This window comes from Seriola dumerili, unplaced genomic scaffold, assembly GCF_002260705.1.
Source record: "Seriola dumerili isolate Sdu_G_001 unplaced genomic scaffold, Sdu_1.0 BDQW01000068.1, whole genome shotgun sequence".
In the NCBI taxonomy this organism is placed as follows: Eukaryota; Metazoa; Chordata; class Actinopteri; order Carangiformes; family Carangidae; genus Seriola; species Seriola dumerili.
In genome coordinates this window covers 5,838,943-5,859,590 of record NW_019174323.1, presented here as the reverse complement: position 1 = coordinate 5,859,590, position 20,648 = coordinate 5,838,943, and the positions used below count along the sequence as shown (strand labels likewise).

General features: G+C 43.7%; 1 protein-coding gene across 12 annotated transcripts in view; it reads left to right on the top strand.

The window, feature by feature from the left end:
* Nucleotides 1-20,441, top strand: part of LOC111220297 (calcium/calmodulin-dependent protein kinase type II subunit gamma-like) — a 32,106-nt gene extending 11,665 nt beyond the window's left edge. Inside the window, exons 4-23 of one of the 12 annotated variants that reach the window (XM_022743336.1) lie at nt 1,383-1,437; nt 1,621-1,686; nt 3,362-3,434; nt 4,661-4,763; nt 5,248-5,331; nt 5,850-5,944; nt 6,698-6,820; nt 7,036-7,119; nt 7,752-7,794; nt 8,655-8,717; nt 11,534-11,574; nt 12,388-12,471; nt 14,514-14,558; nt 14,685-14,730; nt 14,959-15,039; nt 17,320-17,460; nt 18,208-18,283; nt 18,438-18,532; nt 19,264-19,500; nt 19,686-20,441. In XM_022743336.1, the coding sequence (XP_022599057.1) occupies nt 1,383-1,437; nt 1,621-1,686; nt 3,362-3,434; nt 4,661-4,763; nt 5,248-5,331; nt 5,850-5,944; nt 6,698-6,820; nt 7,036-7,119; nt 7,752-7,794; nt 8,655-8,717; nt 11,534-11,574; nt 12,388-12,471; nt 14,514-14,558; nt 14,685-14,730; nt 14,959-15,039; nt 17,320-17,460; nt 18,208-18,283; nt 18,438-18,532; nt 19,264-19,496 (1,631 nt within the window). In that variant the 3' untranslated portion in view covers nt 19,497-19,500; nt 19,686-20,441. Of the gene's footprint in view, nt 1-1,382; nt 1,438-1,620; nt 1,687-3,361; nt 3,435-4,660; nt 4,764-5,247; nt 5,332-5,849; nt 5,945-6,697; nt 6,821-7,035; nt 7,120-7,751; nt 7,795-8,654; nt 8,718-11,533; nt 11,575-12,387; nt 12,472-14,513; nt 14,559-14,684; nt 14,740-14,958; nt 15,040-17,319; nt 17,461-18,207; nt 18,284-18,437; nt 18,533-19,263; nt 19,501-19,685 lie in introns of all 12 variants that reach the window. The other 11 variants (XM_022743335.1, XM_022743337.1, XM_022743338.1 and 8 more) reach the window with 11 other exon arrangements.
* Nucleotides 20,442-20,648: the final 207 nt, after the last annotated feature.

The following is a 20,648-nucleotide window of genomic DNA, read 5'->3' as shown; positions in this document are numbered from 1 at the left end:
GTCATTCTGCTGCTGTTAAGTTACGTTGACAGTAGTGCCCGGGTGGTTACCGCATAACCGCAGTATCATGGTAATGTGAGCTCATTACTGTAACCACCACTTTATTTTTTCTGTTCTTGACTAAGCAATCACTTATCTCCATCAGTAATCAGGAAACATTACTGGTAACAAGCACTTGTGTTTTTTCTTGTTTCGCTTGTGTTTTTTATAACCATAACATTTCCTAATCTGCCTCCTGATCTCAACCTCCCTCATCTGCAATTCATTTTTTGTGCGATTTTAGATTGTTGTTGTGCTCTTTGACAGTTAGCTCCCTGGTAGCCTATCAGAGCTTTGTTACACGGGATGAAGAACAGACACCTTGTTCTGTGCCAGAGCCAGAAAAACTGCCACAAAAACATAGCTATATAACTTGTTGTAAGTGGACATACAAAAGTATGTTAACTATTCATCATTACTGTAGCTTCTGTGAAAATTATGTAAACAGAACAGATACATCAGTAATTACTGAATGGTTAGTGCAAAATACCCTTATATAGGGGTGTCATAGTAGCCTAATGGTTGAGGCAGATACCATATAACCACAAGCCCTGATTTGATTCTAGCCAGAAGCCTTTGTTGTATGTCATTGCCCTCTCTATCTCCCACTCTTCCTGCCTATCTCTTCACTGTCAACTATCAAATAAAGGCAGAAATGCCCCCCAAATTAATCTACATTCAGGTTTGTCACTTTTCTGCACTTTTTCATCAGTGATAAGTTTGAAGTTTTGCAGGGAGGACTGGTAAAAGAAGACACAGGCATTATAAGTTCATAATGAAGAATATGTGCATGGCAGGTATTACCGTTTGAACAACATCAAACATCCAACATGTCACTTACATATGAAATACCTTTTCCTCTCATGTGGAATACCACTACTTCTTTGCTGCATGCCAGGCCACATTCACAGTTGCTCATGGTTTGCTACAGAGCCGATGTCCCAGCTGTATACAAATTTGCCATATGAGGGGTGTTTGTTAAGAGATATATTTTTAAAACTACTGGTAATTTGGCCCCAAACAAAATGCCTTCTCGACACCCTCGCTCAGTTTCAGCAATCAAAGTGTGGGGTTTAATTAAATGGTGGTTATTCCCCTAACCACTGGATGTGCCGTCAAATCGCAGCGGTGAGGGAAAAAAATCAATTTGTCACAGCCATGGTTAACAGTAATTTCTCTTGCTCTGCCTTGGTCCATTCTTCTCTTTAAATATTTTTGATTTAGCATTTTGTCTTAGCCCCAGTTTATGGGGAGATTTAACAGTCTAACAAAACTGCAATTCTTTATTTCTTTTGTCTGACTCCTGTCTTTATATCTCTCACTGCCCACCCTCTCTGTTGCAGTGAGACTCCATGACAGCATTTCAGAGGAAGGCTTTCATTACCTAGTCTTTGACCTGTGAGTATATTCTGTACACAAACACACAGTGACATTTTATCCATGCATGTGACTGCAGTTTGTTTGTGTATGCTAACAACTCCTCTCTCTTGCCTCCCTGTTTTTCTTTCTTCCTTTCCTCCTCATTTTCTTTGTCCTTTCCTTCCTTCCTTCCTTCCTTCCTTCCCTCCCTCCCCCTCCCAGGGTGACAGGAGGAGAGCTTTTTGAAGACATTGTAGCCAGGGAGTACTACAGTGAGGCAGATGCCAGGTAAGCGCCTCCTATGGAGCTGTTGCTCACATTTACATGCACACACACTCTGCTGCAAACATACATCTTTATCCCATTAAATATGTGAATAACTCACTCTCAGTTTGTGAATGTGACCACACAGGATGTAATTGGTTTGCTTGTATTCTTGTCAACAAAGCCCCCCCCCCCCCCTCCCGTCAACAGGTGCATTGATATAATTGTCTCCTTCTCTCTTGGTCCACATGCATCACTCTACATCCTCCTTTATATTTATATTTCAGGCAAAAATGCCACAATTCTGCTGGTTCTAGCTGGCAGCTTTGTTGCTTTCGTATGTTTTATGACATTGTAAATTGAATATCTTTGGGGATTTGTGTTGTTGAATGGACATAACAAGCTCTTTGAAGACGTCACCTTGGCTGCTGTGAAATTATAATGGGCATTTTTCACAATTTCCTGACATTTTGTTGACATCGTGACATTTACGCTTTCTCTCCTCCCTCTCTACTTCCTCCTCCTCTGAGTTCTTCTTCTTTTCCTTTCCTCTGGCGGTTTGGTCTGTGGCTTATGAAGTCTGTTGTACAATTGGATTAGGGTACTTTGTCTGTTCATACTCATAGGGGGCTTTGGAAACACACACACAAACTAAGCCCAATGGACTGAGCCTTGGCCACACTTTCTCAAGCTCGGCCCAACCTTTGACCCATTAACCTTTCTAGAGACATGACATGAACGTGAGCCTCGAGTAGTGGAACCGTGGAGCCTGACACCGCAGTGTGTAGGGCAGTAATAAGGTGGTCAGGAACTGGCTTGTAGGAAAAGACTCATGACAAGACTCAGCATGAGCCAACACACTCACCAGGCTGGTGTGAAAACACGCTCCCCAGCCAGAATTGAGAAATAATGGCAATGGTATTAGTGGCAGCTGAATTGACGCCCCCATTATTTAAATTGCTACTGGGATAGAGATTTATTGACTGCGTGGTGTAAGGCCTCCCACACAAGTTTCTTTGTATTGATTGTTTAAACTACAGAACCTGGATAATGTCTTTGAAAAATAATAGTTTTTGTATACTAAATGTTTGTTGTGCAACTTAGCTTCAGCCTCCACTGGATTAGAATGTGATGGAGGTGATTTTCAGTTTTACATTCTTTTAAGCATCGTGCTACCTATTTTCATTATCAATTTGTTGAATATGTCATAAAATTGTGAAAAATGTTTGACACAATTTCCTCAAGCCCACAGTAATGTCCTCATAATGCCTTTATTGTGCAACCAACAGTCCAAAACCCAAAGATAATCAATTTAAGTGTGTATATCAGAAATGACCAAATCCTCACATTGAAGAAGCCGTGACAAGAAATGATTTGATGTTTTTGCTTGGAAAATGGTTTAGATGATTAAGCTGTTAATTTTCTGTTGATTGACTAATTGTTTCAGCTTTATATGTATTTGGTAAACCTTAAAATGAACGACAGCTCTAGTTTCATGCAATCAGGTTTCTCTTTCTAATGATAGCTTTAAAAAGTGTTGCAATGAAATGCGTCAGTTCTGTAACCAGACCATAATCCACCAGGCTTCAGTGAAACACATGACAGACAAATCATGTCGAGTGTATGTGATGTTTTTTGTAATGAAGGGCAGTGAGTGACAAGTCTTTCTCTCTGTTTGTCCCCTTTTCTCTCTCCGTAGTCATTGCATTAGTCAGATCTTGGAGAGTGTCAATCATATCCACCAGCATGATATTGTGCACAGAGACCTCAAGGTGAGTGGCTGCCCGTTACCATGACAACCACACACTCGCACACAACTCTGCTCGTGGCCATGGCAACACACAGATGGCTCTCTCTCTCTCTCTCTCTCTCTATCTCTCCCTCTCTCTCCCTCTCTCTCTCTCTGCGCGTTTCTGCTTCCATCCCTTTTTATTTTTCCCCTGCGTCTCTCCTGTCTACTGTTTTTACCCTCTATTCCTCTATCTGCTCTCAGATCTGTCAACTTGTCTGTCCTTGACCACAACACTGTGTGTGTGTGTGTGTGTGTGTGTGTGTGTGTGTGTGTGTGTGATCATGTCGAGCACAGAGATGGTGAGTCATGATCACGTGGAGGGGTTTGTCTCTCACCTGTGGCAAGGAAAAGACAAGGACTCCAACAGCACATGCACACACAAACACACACTTTGTACTGATGTGAAGGGGGTCTTTTATGAGAGAAGAGGTGAAGGCATAGATGAGCCTCGGGAGTTGCCAGGACAACCCATTTGACATCACACCACCCGTGGAGCAGCGGGGGAGGGGCTTGAGTTGTCCCAAATTGCTGATTGGCTCAAATGCAAAGAGTAGAGGAAGCAAGCAGTTTTCTTCTTAACCCAGTTTAAGGTGGTGATAATAATTCCTGGCAGGAAGGACAATATTAATATGTATTGAAACTTTTCGAGCAGAGAACGCAATGTGTGGAAAAAACAATCTCAAGGGATGTCTCAGACATGTGTGGGCGGCTTTAGTGTGTGTTTGCGTGCTCTGTGTCGGAGAATAACGCTATTACCTCGAGCACTGCCTGTCTGATTTGTTGGCCTTTTATCCTGAGTGGGCTTTTACTGCAGCCCTTTATGTCCTACTGCCCAAACAACGGCCATTTAGAACGCTGCCACACACGCTGCCTCTCGCTAAGTACACTTTCCATTTAGCATGCAGTCTGCAGCGCTGCCTAAATGACTCCCGGGTGGTTTCTATGGCTACGAACCCATGCCCATATAAGGTGTTGTGGAGATTCTCAACCACCCATCCTCTTCCTTCTTCCTCCGTCTCTCCATCGCCTTCTCACACCTTTACCCCACCCCCACACGAGCTGTGTCGAATACATCAAATATAAATATTTCTGAGAAAAAGCTTTTCTGAGGAGTGCCTGTCACTATCTGTCTCTCACTGTCTTGATCTCTTGTCCTACATTCTGCTTCACCGTGTGTGTGTGTGTGTGTCTCTCCCTCACTCTCAGCCTGAGAACCTGTTGTTGGCCAGTAAGATGAAGGGAGCTGCAGTGAAGCTGGCAGACTTTGGCCTTGCTATTGAAGTGCAGGGAGACCAGCAGGCTTGGTTTGGTAAGAAAGCACAAACAGTGACACACACATATCAAATATGCTGGACCCATTACGTGATCTGTTATTCTGTCTGGGTGTTTAGCACTGGATAGTTTTTACACTTAAGTAAACGAGTCACTGCTGAATAGGGCTTCTTTCATATACAGTGGGTCTGTATAGACATACATCCGCCCGCTTGGAAGCCGAAGAATATTTGTGCACATTGCTTAAGAGGCTCACAGACACTTTCCACATCATGCTTAGGTCATTGTGTCTTGGCTAACAGCCGAGCTGCCAGCATTTGGCTGACTCTCCAGCGGGGACAAGATGATTAATGGTCATTTTGCTTGTGCCTCTGCACTCAAAATCTGGTCTTGCATTAGAGTCCGGCAGGTCCCTTATCATCTGAACCATTCACAAACCCACACAAAAAATTTGTGTCAAAATCTGAATCAGAGTTTTAATAAAAAAGGCATCAGTAAATCTGTCTTTTTCTGTCGGGCAGGGTTTGCGGGCACCCCTGGTTATCTCTCGCCTGAAGTCCTGAGGAAGGACCCCTATGGCAAGCCTGTGGACATATGGGCTTGTGGTAAGTCTTGAGCCTCACCTTTGGGCATTTAACCTGTGGCAATCAGCAGCAGGAAACAAACACTGAACTCTGGCCATGTTTGTCTTTAGTCAAATGAACCAGTTCAACAGCCTTACAAAGAATAATTTACAGGTAAAATTATTTTCAAAAGGTAAATGGGTTACAGTAACACTGAGGCAAGATAATCTGTTAACCCTCCAGCCAGAGAGTCAGAGAGAAACTCACATAAACAGCATCTCACTCAGGAAGTGTTGGAATAACCAGGTTCTTCTAAATAGACATTATGATAAAAAATGCTTTTTATTTTGTTATTGTTGCATTTCCTTGTATTTAATCCACTACATACATCTGCAAATGTTACCTGTTGTCGTGTGCATATTAATGTGAAGTACATTGAGTTTGCTTGTATTGAAATGTGGCATATAAATAAAATGGCTTTGCCTATTTGATGGAAAAATTATGCAAGTATTGTAACATGATCTTTCTCACTCACTTTCTTTCGCTTTGTTTTCTGCCAGGTGTTATTCTCTATATCTTGTTAGTGGGATATCCTCCATTCTGGGATGAAGATCAGCACAAACTCTATCAGCAGATCAAAGCTGGGGCATATGATGTAAGTGTGCTGTGTGCTGTGTCTGTCTGCCTGCCTGTGTGTGTGTGTATGTGTGTGTGCGTTAGGTATATATTTGTAAAGGGTGCAGTGCAGGAGTTTGCTAAGCAGTTTTTGAATGTTTAATAGTGTCCAATTGAGAGTTGGTCCAAAGCTATTGATCCTATCAGGGCCTCCCTGAAACGCATTTTGCAAGAGGTTGGTGTGGGGTGGGTGTGATGCTGTTTGTGGTGGTGGTGTGGGGTGGTGGTGTGGTGGGTTGTTGTTTGTTGTGTGTGGTGGTGTTGTTGTTTGGTGGTTGGTGTGGTTGGGGTGGGGGTGGTTGTGTGTGTGTGTGGTGGTGGTGGGGGTGTTGTGGGTGTGTGTGTGTGTGTGTGTGTGCGCGAGGGAGAGAAGGGGTATCCTCCTCTCTCAGTCTCTGGATAATCAAGTCACTTTTCAGTTTCCAGAGAGAGTGGGGAAGTCCAAGGCAGCCTGTTTGTAGGGAATTTACTCTTAATAAAAACGGTTTAAAGACCTGTAACAGGAGCATGTGCTCTGTTAATCCAAAAAGAAAATTAGCAGTTTTGTTCTAATCTCATCATAATTTTGACAGATTAACTCAAGACCTCGTGCCCAGATGGTGTGGATTAGCTAGGAACATGCAGATGCAGGCTCCTAAGCAGTCCATCAGGAAACTGTACTCTCTCCAATCTTCTCTCCTTTCCTTCCATCCTTTCCAACTGTCACATTGACTTTTTTCTCAATTTTCCTCAGTTCCCCTCCCCAGAGTGGGACACAGTGACTCCAGAGGCAAAGAACCTGATCAACCAGATGTTAACCATCAACCCAGCCAAGAGAATCACTGCCGAACAGGCCCTCAAACACCCATGGGTCTGCGTAAGTATTCACTCACCTAACCGACTAATGAGATTTATTGGAATAACACAAGCAGATACTGATGGGTACATGAGTAAATCTAGACACATGCACACCCAACACTACCTATACAGAATTACTGTATTAAGGCCTAGAAGTAACTATGATTCTGTGAAAACAGGTTCACACAAAGAATAGGAGTTTGTAATGTGTTTTATTTTCTTGTTTTCCTACAGCACCGTTCTACAGTGGCATCCATGATGCACAGACAGGAAACTGTCGAGTGTCTCCGCAAGTTCAATGCTCGCCGAAAACTCAAGGTACTCATCTTTAATCTGTTGATTTACTGCTTCTCCTTTCACTGTTGTCCAGTGTATTGAGATTTTTAAATGTACTTATTTTGTTGCCCCTTCCTTTGATCTTATTGAAATAAGTCGTTTGAAGAAAATGTATATTTATTCTTCTCAAAGTTAAGGTATCGATACAGAAACTCGGGTATTGTATTATTAGCCATATTGAAACAACATGAAACACGCGATACTGCTGTAGCGGCTGTAGTTTACATTGCCGCACATGCAAACTAATGAAGCAAGTAGCAGCTGATCATCATTTCAATTCATGTGCATTGAGGAATACAGTATAAGACATGCACTGGGGTCCAAATGTCTGAGACGGTGCATAGCCCCAGTAATTTGGTATATACAAATAATTATATATTGTTTGACAAAGAAGAAACGAACACTTGGCCTTGACTGGATTTAGCTGTTGAAAACAGCTGCTCTCTTATGGAGGCACTGCTTCTAAAAAAGCAGAAAGATAAAAATGTTGCTGTCCCATTAGAAGTAAATACATAACAGGCAGTGAGCAAAAACTAAAATCCTGTTCAACATTACAAAAGTCCTTGCACTTATTATACTTCCCTCACTTCTTCCTCCTTCTTCCTCTCCTCCAGGGAGCCATTCTCACCACCATGCTGGTGTCCAGAAACTTCTCAGGTGGGTGTGCCCTTCGCCCTCAGCCTCCCACGCAGCACATGCAAAGGGAGTGGAGGAAGGAGAGTGGATAGAGTCCTCTGCACCTCTTTTAACCCCCTCACTACACACACACACACTCACATACACACACACATACACAGTCACACACAGTCACCCACTCATCCTCAAAATAACAATTTGTTTTTGTGTGTGCACAGGAATTTGCTTGCTTACGACATTAAACAGAACTGAAACATGAAGTTCCTTCGAGTCATGGTAGAAATAATGTATTGATAACGATGGATTATTATGAGTGAATTACTTCCTGATGTATGTGAGCAGGCTAAAAATGTGATATTCTCTCATGTAACAGATTATATGTGGGTGTCAGTTTTGTCCTTGTCCATGCTAATGTATTTCTCCCTGTGTGTTTTGTGTGTCTGCGTGTGTGTGTGGGCGTGTGTGTGTGTGTGTGTGTGTCCCTCTCTTCTGCTTGACGTGGAGCGTTTGCATGTTTGAGAAAGGGAAACGTAGACTGTTAAGAGATTTTTATGTTGGGGGCAAGTGTGGTGTTTTAAAAACAGGTGACTGCTAAGATTCTGTGTTTTTAATCTCAGTCTGCTGAGAGTGACTTGTTTTCGTTGAAGCCTTGTTCTCAGTCCCTAAGTAATTGGTCAGTCGATGGATAATGATTTCAACCCTGGGCCTAGGAAACCACAGGGGTGCACATCTTCGCTTTAGCCCATTTCTGTCAAACCGTGTGATATATCTGGGCTGTAGCCAGCACACCCTGTAGCTTTCTAGGCCCATGATTGAACAGCGTGAGATAGACCTGCCTAATTTGCATAGCCCCTCCCAACTGTAGCATTTCTGTCCAATAGTGGGCCGGCAGCATACCAACTCTGCTGCTGCCGCCTCCTCCACGGCCTCACTGGCTCAGGAAGGTACGTCCCAGAGACACGCCCATCCACTTCCTCTCCACACACACAACTACGTCTTTGGTTCATAGTACAGGGTGGGCCCTCATTCCCACACTCCCAAACTCCTGCATGCAGCCTCTGCCAGCATCTTCATCAACATTCACACACATATGCATGCATACTCACACAAATTTTGTTCATTTAAGTTATTCTGGATGTGTGTTGTCTTTGCTCTAATGCAAAGACATCAGATTTTATAGCACACAGTCATGAACATCAGCATCACTTAATAGTAATCGATAGAGTTCAACCTGCACTTAACAGTACTTTTTACATTTACACCTCACCACCACTCAGCATCAACCTTGTAACTCCCATTTCATCTCCCAAATCAGTTATGTCGTCACTTCTAGCAAGCTCCATCCTGACTTCCAGCTGACCCCATACACCCGTGTGCTCTCCCCCAGCCGGGGCTGCGAGGATGGGCACAGGGTGGACTGGGGCAGGGGATGAGGAGGGGCATGTATCCTGGGGGCGGGAACTGACACTGCAGGGGGCCGGCAAGAGCTGGGTTGGCGTGCTGCCATCGTCAGACCTGGGTCTGGTGGGGGGAAAGGGGAAAGGCGGATGTTGAGGAGCCAGGGGAGGGGTTGAGACTGAGACGGAGGATGGGAGGGCTGCCTTTGGTGCTGCTACGAAAGCCAACTGTTGAAACCATCATCGCTGTGCGGCCTTCCTGCTGAATCCCTTGAGGTTAAAGGCATCCCATGTCTCATCAACCCCTCCTGAGGTCTGTTTTAGTACTTTCAAAAAAGTCTCCGTGCCTCCTCGAAGGAATGCCGCAAGCCAACGTGGCAGCAGGACTGCCGCTGCATTTGTCAAATACTAGGTGACACTTCCCATCATTTATTTCACCGTGGACGGAGGGAAGGATTCCTTTATTTTGAAAGTACTAAAAGCAGACTTGGCTCTCATCCTGCTGGGTGGGGATGGGTGGTAAAGGTCGGCGATTCCGATGGTGGCTCCATGGATTGAGTACATTAGAAACAGTGTAGAGCAGATGGGCTTCCTTGTCACCCTTTTCAGACGAGAGAATCTTCTTTGCTCTGCAGTGTGCATAGATCTCCTAATAAGTTACCAGGATCTGTGTGTAGGCAGGATAAAGGTAAAATGTGACAGGGGAGATGACCTCAGTGGTTACTCCTGCAGTGTGTGATTGGTGCGCTGAGTATCAGGGTGTTTGTGGTGGTTTGACTGTCAGGTAGAGCCCTCCAAATGAGGGCTTCCTCAGTGACACTGGACCAAGTTGCCTGTTTGTAAGTTTTTGTGAATATCATGTTTGACATCATCACTCCAAACTGGACTCCTCAGCTCTCCTCCTTCCTTTTAATAGCTTATTTTTTTGTGTGTGTTTGTTTTTTGATCCTCTGATGATGTCACTCATCACCACAAATCCTGGCACTATTTTTTTTTTTGACTACAACTGCTTCCCTGCACTTCTCTGTAGAGTATGGCTGAGGCAAGGCTTGGCAGTTTGCTCATGATGTTCCCTTTTTAATGACATTATAGCAAAATGTGACAGAAGTGTGCGTTTGAAGCGTTTCTGTATGTTCCTAGAAAGGTGTTTGCCTTGCTACCTTTCGCATGTGGGTGTCCTGTGTGGTTATATCCTGTAAAATGTTCCCGGGAGATACACCTTCTGTTGCTTTCCAATACATCCTTCCCTGATCATCATCGAGCTGGCATATTGCTTGAGTGGTGGTGCAGCCCTCCCTGCTGTGGGTCATCTTGACTTTAGCCATCCTGTCATGTGACAGTGGCGATCATTCTCTTGAGTGGAGGAGGGAAGGTTTGTATTTAGAGAGCATATGAACACGGTGGTCCCATGCTGTCACAATTAGCACCCCGGTGGCTGTTTGGTAGAAGATTTAGTCGAATGAAGAGCAGATGTTTGTGCTCTGAACAATCAGCTCTCCTTTCCCTGGATTTTGGAATGAAAACGTATTTTATTTTATTTAATATATTTTTCTTTGGATGCTGCATGGCCAGGCCAAGAAAGAAGCTGCATAACGACGCAACAGCCGAGATTAAGGAGCATGAGTTGTCTCTTGATATTGTTTGCTGCTGTAAATGCTGTGCCCCTTATCTCCACTCTTATACTGAAATACAAAGCCGTCTCTTTCAACCCTCCCTCCCCTCTCTCCCCCGCTCTCCCTCTCCCATTTCTTATTGGAAGGTAAGAAACACAAGATAAGATTTTTGGAACGTGTGTGTCAGAAGAAAATGAGAGAAAAGGAAGCAACAGACAGTTGAGAGCTTTAGACTGAGAGGAAAAGTGACTGGGGCCCTTAAAGGAAATCAATGATTTACATTAACCTAGCTCATCACCATCAGTCCTGGCGGCAGTTTGAGTCTGACCATCACTCTCTTTTTAGATCTGCTGGGGTCTTCTAGACAGGAAATGGATTGAGGAAGTTTACTTTGCTCTCATGTTTCTCTTTTATCCCCAGATGGCAATGAATGGACTTATGATGTGAATGGGTTTTGCAGTGTAGCAACCTGTACAGCCAAGGGAGAAAAAAAATGCCCAAGAAATCCATTAAATGCATGTTATTCTCTAACAACATCTAGGCTTACTTTGTCACAAAGGCTCAGGTTGTGGGGGTTACGTAGATATGACAAATTGTAGATTCAGATTTTTTGCTCATGTTGTGGGTTTCTAAAAAGAATGGGGTGGATTTAATGGATGCTGTCGTCAACAGTAAAACTCAGTTACCTTCCCCTTTCTCTCCCTTTCTATCCTTTTTTTTTTTTTTTTTTTTTTTTTTTTTTAAATACAGCATGCAAAAGTTTACTCAACAAGAAGTCAGATTCTGCTAAGGTAAGGTTGTCTCGTCACCTCTCTGCCCTCTTTTGTTCTGCTACATCGTGTCCTGTCTCTCCTCTGTTAGCTGACCCCCTTTTTCTACCTTCTGTTCTTTTTCTGTGCCTCTCACTGTCTCTTCTCAGCTCACTCACTTTCTTCTCCTTGTATTATTTATTTCAAGCAGTATCTTTTTCATACAGTAATGACGTTTGTTTGGTTTTCAAGGTCTTGTTTTTTTGGCTCAAATTTCTTGTTCATTTCTATAGAGGCTTTTACCTCAGGGCTTCTCAGCCTTCTGTGGCCTGTTTTTTAGACCCCACAATTCCAAGTTTAAAAAAACAAGTTTTTTTTATTTTTTTTTTTTTTAAACAGTTCGTCATATTCTTGTGTGTTATTATCAGTTAATTCTTTTTCTATATTGGTTTTACTCTTTCACCTTTTAGTGGGTCTCTGTCAGAGGTTCGCTGCTCTGTTTCCCCAGCAGTCTCCATCATTCTCTGCTACTACTAAGCATCTCTCTCCTCTCTCTCCTGCCTCCTGCCTCCCTCTCTTTCTCCTCTTGCCCCAGGGGTCTCTCTGTGCAGTTAAGTGGCGGAGGCATAGAGGGTTAGTGAGGCAGTAAAAAGGATGATCTAGAGGCCATTCTGTGGCACTCACCCTCTCATTTACCCTGTTAGCTCTCAACAGCCTGGGAGCCTCCACCACCAATTAGCCCCGTTCCCTAAAAGGCGTATAATTCTAATGCATCTATGTGTGTGTGTGTGTGTGTGTATGTGTGCGTGTCTGTAACGTATGTGTTCACTTTGAGTGTTTGCGTTCTCGTCCCAGCCTTCTACCAACAACAGTAAGAACAGTATAGTGAGCGCCATCAATGCCCTGAAAGACACCAACATGGCAACCAACGCCCAGATGGTACAGTAGGCCGCCGCAGTGTCGGTCCCCGCCTCTTAACCCCCCCCCACCACCACCACCACCACCACAACCACCCACCCAATAGTTGCATAGTAGCCCGTTGTGCCTCATCCTCCATTGTCATAGTCGCTGCTTGTCATCCTTCATCTACCATCCAGGAGGTGTTGCACCGTGACATTCCCTGTCCCGGCAGTACCCATCCTCTGGCCATTTTACTCCCCTCTCCCTCCCTCCCTAAGGTGCACATGTGTTCCTGACTTGTAAATCAAGCAGATAAAACACTTTTTTGGGAAATTATTTCAAATCTCAGGCTGCACATATGCACCTTTCAGATTTCTAAGGAGCATGACCTTGTCTTCAGGATTATGTGCCTCTAAAGTGGCAGCACAGAGAACTGTAAAGTCCTGGTTCAGAGCTACAGCTGCTGATATCCAAGCAAAGTTTAGTCTTATCATGTAATGGCCTCTGTGTTATTCTCTGTATATAATCCTTCCCTGCCATGATTAACCAGCTATCCTTCAACCTCCTCATTAAAGTCAACACGGCCTTGCAACCATCCATCCTAACATCTTACTTTGTCATCCAACTCTTCACGTCCATCCAGCCATCGTGCTCACTAACCTGTTTATCATGCCTTCATTAACAACCCCATCGACATCCTTATCATACTGCCAAACTTTATCCTCACACCCAGTACAAGCATGTTGTGGTTTTAAGATGCTTTACTAGCATGCATTACGTTTGACATCTAGTAGTGGTGTGTGTGGACAATTCTGTCTGGTCTGGTTTGGTTTAGTGCTTCTCAACAGGTGGTGCCGGACCCCAAAATAGGCCATGAGTAGGGCTGGGTGATCAGGTTATAATCAGTGTTAATAAGAATAGTTTTCATGTTATGGAAATCTCTCACTTTTATGTATTACATTAGATAAAAAAAAAAACGCTTAATTGATTGACCAAAGCAATTATTTCGATTATTGATTAGTCGCTTAACTCAATGACTCTCAATGGAAAATGCCGCCATTTCTCTGGTAGCAGCTCCTCCTGTGTGAGGATTTGCTCTTCTCTATTTTATATTCTTGTAAACTGCTATATTTGGGTTTTGGGCTGTTTTTAGATAAAACAAGATACATGAACACGCCACTTGTGAGAAATTGAGAATTTGAACCATTTATCTTGTATTTTGTAAACCAAACAATTAATTGAATAATTATAAAAATGAATGGGTAATCAGTCGATGAATAAAACATCTGTTAGTTTCAGCCTCAGATAAAGTGTTTCACTAGCTTAAAGATTTTTTTTTAAGACAATAGCGCACGATCCTGTCGTCACAATAAGATTCCAGTGAAAGTCGAAAATTCATCTTCACCAATCTTGGTAATAAATCAATTATATTCAGAGTCATTTTTAAGTGAAAATAAATTCACTGGTTTCAGCCTCTTAGATGTAAATACTTATCATTGTCCTTATCTTTTTTTAAAGTTATTTTTTGGGCTTTTTTGTGCCTTTAATGGACAGGACAGTAGAGAGACAGGAAATGGGGAGGCAGAGAGAGGGGGAATAACACGCAGGAAAGGGCCGTCCGATGCGGGAGTCGAACCAGGGGCCAGCTGCAGCGAGGACTGTAGCCTCTATATATGGGGAGCCTGCGTAACCCACTGCGCTATGCGACGCCCCCATTGTCCTTATCTTTGACTGTAAAATGAATACCTTAGGGTTTCTGATGAGCATTTTTCTGGGATTTTATAGACCAAACAATCAATAACATTAACTGAGAAAATAAATGGCTGATTCATCGATAAAGAAATGAATCATTAGCTGCAGTCCTGATAATAATTAAATGGTAATATCGATTAATCTCCCAGCTATAGCCTTGACAGTGCACTTGCAAGTTTATGGGACAAACCAACTGCCAGGAAGGACATAATGTGTTAGGTTGCGTCACCAGAGCTGAGGTAAAACAAGGGGCCCAGTTTGAAGCCAGTTGAGAGGCACTGGTTGAGGATTGTGACGTGTCGGACTAACTGTTCTGTTCCGCATCGCAGGAATCGCAGAGCACAGTGGTGCACAACCCTCCCGATGGAGTCAAGGTGAGACCTGTGTTCTGTTTGAATGAGAGGCAGAGCTTCACTCTGCTGTTTCATTCTCAGGCCTGTTGGTCTAGATCCTGGCTTTTTTAGTTTCAGTGTCTTTGTGTTCGTCTCTCTGCACTCCAGGGATCAACAGAGAGCAACGCCACCAACGATGAGGAGGAAATGAAAGGTAGGAAAGGTACTCTAGTGTTTTATTCCCTTTTTCCTGTTCTTATCCGCTCTCTCTTTCTCTGTCTCCCATCTAGTGAAGTGTGTGTATTTGACTGTTGTGACTGACAGGCGTGCTGAGATGCAAACACGTGTCTCTCACACTCTTCTGACTCGACTGTGTGCCTGTGGTATGTGTATGTGTGTGTATTTATTGTGTGTCTGGCTGCGTTTTGTGTGTGTGTTCTAGCGGACAGTTCGGCGCTGAGTCAGAGCAGCGCCACAGAGGAGATGCCCCCACTTCTGCCCTCACCTCAAAGCTCACCTGCCAGTAAGTTTATCCATGGCAACCAGAAACCATACGGTTGCCCCTGGCAAGGACCTAACACCCCCACCCACCCCCCACTCCCCCCTGGCTTTATGTACCGGCAATGACGTCTTACATCTCTGAGCTCCCTCACTCTGATCCACCAAGCTTTTTGAGGGTTCCCACTGGTTTTCAAATATTCTTGATTTTTTTTTATGTTTGATTTTAGATTTTAGATTTTCTATTCAGGGAAATCCAAAAAATTCTCAAGGAAAGCTCAGGGAACATCATAGAATTTGATACTGATTGATATTGGTTTTGATTTATTCGAGGGGCAAATTCCACTTTATTCCAATTTGGATGTTATTTTTGTAGTTTTGGACATCACCCCTGTGTTAAAAATAACATTTTACCCTCCATTTTGATTGGCGAGATCTGGGATCACGAGGGTCACTAAAAAGATTTCTGACGAGGCAAGAAACACAAGCAGTCAGACAAGTTTTAAACAAGCCCCCAGGACTGTGTTCTTTGTGTCCCAATAACTCAGTTGTTGTTGATGATTTGGCAGAAGTTTTCAGTGCTTCAGAGCATAACATTTTTCTGCAGTTGTTATTTGAGCAACACGTTCTTAAACCAAAAGTACAGAGTTATTCACGGTTAGCTGGTTCGTTACTGAAACATTTAAAAGAAAACCCCCATATTTGAACCAGTTTTTAAATACAAATAAGGTATGATGATTTTAATCATCACAATAAAGCTTTAAAATACCTATACACTATAAACTCTCTGAGGATTTAATAAGGATCAGATACATCTTTTGATACCCAATCAATATCAATAAATCTGTAGTTTACATTATGTGTGATTGTCTCACCATTAGTGTTTTTTGCCCTGTTACCCAGATCTCAGCACTTAATTTTAATACAATGTTATTAAACCTAATAGTCTAAAACTACAAAAGTAAGAGCCAAGTTGTTATAAAACGGAATATTAATTTACCATTTTACGACTTGTCTTATATACCTACAACATACAGTTATTTCCTGCTGTGTATGTCCATTGTTCTGTACATTGTTTGCTCACTCATGAGGAGCAAGACCACACCTTCACTGCCTCACCTCTCTGTGTTCACAACAAACTTTAAAAAACAGAAGGGACTAATTTTTCCGGTCACAGAGGCACTTTGACCTCATTCTGGAAAGTCATAAAAAAAAGTTGTAGAAATTTTTTCATCAGGGCCACTGTGGGAACCCTGAAATGTGTGTGTGTGTGTGTGTGTGTGTTCGTGTGTGTGTGTGTCTGTGTATGTGTGTTTCTTGGTGATCACGGCATCTATCCCCTTGTCCTCCTAATGTGACAGCTCCAGCTGGAGGAAGCCTTGCTTACCTTGCAGCTGTGTGTCCTAAAGCAGCCTCCCAGTCTGACAGGGCCCCGGAACCATGCGCACCATAGAGCATCGTGTTTCTCTCTTGTCCTCACATTTTCTCCTCCACTCTAATGCTTTATTCTCCGTTACATTCTTTAATCCTCTCTCCGATTCATTCTCCATTTCTCTCTCTTTAAGCACCATTCTCCACTACTTCCTTCTCTCGTCCTCCTGTCTCCTCTCACAAATCTTCCCTCCCTCCGCACTCTAATCTTTCCTCTCATCTCTTGACCTCTTGTCCTCGTCCTGCTGCTCTCGTCAGACGCACCTGCACTAAAGGACGGTCTGATCTCTCTCCCCTCTCTACTCTGCCTTTCCTGTGACCTTTCTCCACTCCCGCCTTCCTTTCCTGACCATGCTAAGTTCCCCCACAGGCATAACATGAGCTAATAACAAACAACGGCTTTCGATCCTTTCTTTGCCGGGCGCTGCAGTTCATCAGAGGAGGCTGTTGTTAATGTATACGAGCATTAAGAGCAGAGTAGATGTGAGCAGAGCAGGCAGTTAAATGACTTCCACATCACGCAGCATCACGATCAGAGCTGCACTGATCTCGCTTCCAGCTGCCATCCTGTCCTCATGTTACCCATCTGCATGTCTGTCATAAACCCACACTAACTCTGAGTGTTGTTTATGCCTCACTCATTCTGCTGAACACTAACCCACGTCATCTTTGTCTCTTGTTCAGTTTTGGCACTTTTGTTTAACTGCATGAGCTGTGGTTGCATGGTGTGTGTTTGTGTGTTTGTGTGTGTGTGTGTGTGTGTGTGTGTGTGTTTGTGTGTGTGTGTGTGTGTGTGATCACATGTGTGCATTTCTGTCTTCTTGTCATCCATCCATGTCGTTTGTGTTTGTTGACCATCCGTTGTGTGTTTCAGTACCACCGCATGACGTAAAGCGCATGGCATGGAACAGCACAGGCAACAGCTCCTGCCCCGAGTCTGAGCTCTCGCAGTCCTCCATGCCTGCCGCTCCACTAGGGAGCAACACTGTCGCTGCTAAAAGCAACACTAAGCAGAGTAAGAACACATCTGGACTAACTGTACCTCAGCTTTTCCCTGCCCTCTACTCACTGTAGCTGCTGCACGCTGAAAGCTCACGTCTCTCTGAAACGGCAGGTTTTTCCTCCAGAATGAAGAAGAGCAGGCAGGAAATGACGTCCACCTTAACAAGCCATTTAGTCAGGTTTTGAATCTTTAATTTCAGGTCATGTTCTCCTGTTTCAAGACTTAGAAGCACTTTGAAATGAAGAAGATCATTTATCACACACTTGGCTTGATGCATGTTCAGGTCTTGAAACGGTTAATTTACTTTGGCGAGAGATGGACGAGCTTTCAAACGCATCTCGTGTTCTTCCTCAGGGGATAGTTCGCTCATGTCGTGGAGCTAGGTCAGTTGTCATTATGTATGAAGCTTCGGTCTCGTCAAAACAGGAGCTGAGGTTGAAAGCTCTGGGTAAAGCTAGTAAGAGGACCTTGTAGCGTTCAGTCAGTTTCTGGGTTGTGCAGAAGGTGAGAAGCGACAGACAGTGACGAGGTCGAGTCGCAGTGAGGAAGCCGCTGCCGCAGACAGACTGATGAGGTTAAAGAGGAGTGTCGAGCTGTAGCCGCAGAGGAAGAGAGCCTGAAGGAAAGCAGGAGCTAAAGTGATGAGAGAAAATGTCATCAAGCAAAACCACCACTAGTTAATTGTTGTCTCACCCTCTCAAGTGGTTTCTCATCATTCACCATCTGTGTGTGTGTGTCTCTCTCTTGTTCGTTCTGTAGCCCGTAAACAGGAGATCATCAAGATAACGGAGCAGCTGATTGAAGCGATCAACAATGGAGATTTTGATGCCTACACGTAAGTACAACTGTTTGTAGTGATTTTTTTTTTTTTTTTGATTTTTTTTTTTTTGTGCTTATTGTTCCTTTTCTTGCTTTCTCACGACTCTCTGGTCTTTGTTTCTCCGTCTCCCACTCTTTCACTTTCTCGCTCACCTCCTCTCCTTCCTCAGGAGGATTTGTGATCCTGGACTCACCTCTTTTGAACCCGAGGCCCTGGGGAACCTGGTGGAGGGCATGGACTTTCACAAGTTCTACTTTGAAAACTGTGAGTCTCCTCTTGCGCACAGGCAATTCATCTCTTTATTTTTTTTTTCTGCTCTGAAAACCTGCTGGGTGAGGTTTGCTCTCAGATGGGAAGAAGAGCACCACAAAGTCTTGTCAGTTTTTGGTAAATATCAAGTAAATTTGTCTTTTGTGGTCGACAGCAGCCGCTGAAATATCCCAACTTATACTCTTAAGGTTCATTAGTAGCTAGGGTTAGTTATTATTTTCATTATACATTGATCTGCCATGTGCTTTGTTATGTAATTGTTTTCTATCACAAAGCCACAAATTGTCACATTTGGTTAATCGACTATCAAAATTGTTGCAGATGAATTTTCTCTAAATTAATGAAAGAATGATGAATTGATCAGTGTAGCTTTTTGTTTTTCTAGTTTTTTAACAGTTTTTTTTGTAACGGTTTCCCTTCATGAGTTTTCCTGACCCATCTCTCTGCAGCGTTTTCAGAGTTACACTAAAATAGATCATAGCTGTGATTGTATTTCTCTGCTTGAGCAGCCATGGATGCATTTTGAATCAGTTGAAGCTGGTGTCTGTTTTCATTCTTATAATAATACATTTGATTTTAAATACCACCTTTCATGTAACACAGGGACATTAACGTACAGAAAAGAAGCGAAGACATTGCTGTTAAAACTCCACGGGTCTGTGTAGATGACCACAGACGGTATTGAAGGATTAATGAATGAATGTGTCTCTGTTTATTTTTTCCAGTGCTGAGCAAGAACAGCAAGCCCGTGCACACCACCCTGCTCAACCCACACGTGCACCTGATCGGTGAGGATGCGGCGTGCATCGCCTACATCCGGCTCACACAGTTTGTGGACTCCACGGGCCTCCCTCGTTCCAGCCAATCAGAGGAGACCAGGGTGTGGCATCGTCGCGATGGCAAGTGGCTCAATGTTCACTTCCACTGCTCAGGAGCGCCTGCTGCACCACTACAGTGATCAGGTAATCGGCACACACACACACACACACACACACACACACACACACACACACACTTCCACAAAAATGGTGAAAACAACTAGTTTTAAAGCCACTATATGAAATTTTTTTCCTCTTGCCACCACTGAATTGTCATGCCAAAAACAGAACCTAATTTACTCCTTTCCCCCCTCCCCCCTCCCTCCCAGTGGTCCTGAGCCTCCAGTCTACTGGAGTGTGTGTTTTGGGGGGCAGTTTTTTTCAGCGAGCGTGTTTAAGAGGCACGTCCTCTGCGTGGATTGGCTAGTGCCAGGAGCCCGGCCGGGCGAGATCGCATCCCTCTCCACGATACCAACCAATCCTGTCCCTCCTTTGACCTGCTGGGGGCCGGCTGAACACAAGACACCGCCCCCATGGGATGATGCATGCATCTGGCGCCTGATTGGAGGGCGCGTCTTTGCCCTCTATCCCTCCCCTGGCAGCCATCTTTTTTCTGCCCGCGCGAGATGAGACGTCCTGGGGGAGGAGAGGATTTACAGTTGAACTTGTGACAGTTTATGAGTATGAGTTATGAATATACTGTGTAAATTATGACTAGATGTACCAGAAACCACCAAAACCCAACCAAGCATTTATATTCACTATCTTATAAGGGAGGAACAGAGAGGAGTGTGAAGTTAGCAGCTGAGATTTTGGACACATTTTTGGCATTCTAGGGGTTACCGGGTAGAAAGTGTTGTGCTCTTTACCCGGGCGTTGATGTAAACACATAGGGAGATTTTCCCCAACTGAATTAAAGAGGGAAAAAAATCAAGTGGGCTCAGTCAGAGAACTTGATGATGAGAGAAACTTGATATCAAAAACATGAAGCACCAAAGTGTAGAACTTTAGGCTTTTTATGTGTTTATGTGTTTTCGTTTGTGTGCTTGTTTTCCAACAGAACGGAAAATTGTATTGTCGTGGGATTGGGGCGGGGCGGGCGGGGGGGGCGTCTGATTTGAGGTTATGTGTTTTGTTGTGTTTTTACCGTCCTGTTCCCTTTGCGTTCCTGTGAAAAACCGGAGCCTTTTTTTTTTCTTTTTGTTGTTGTTGTTGTCTGACAGATCCTACATTCGAGGCTCCTTTTTAATGCAGCTGAGTTTTTAAAAAGAGGGATTTTACTGTGCAAGTTT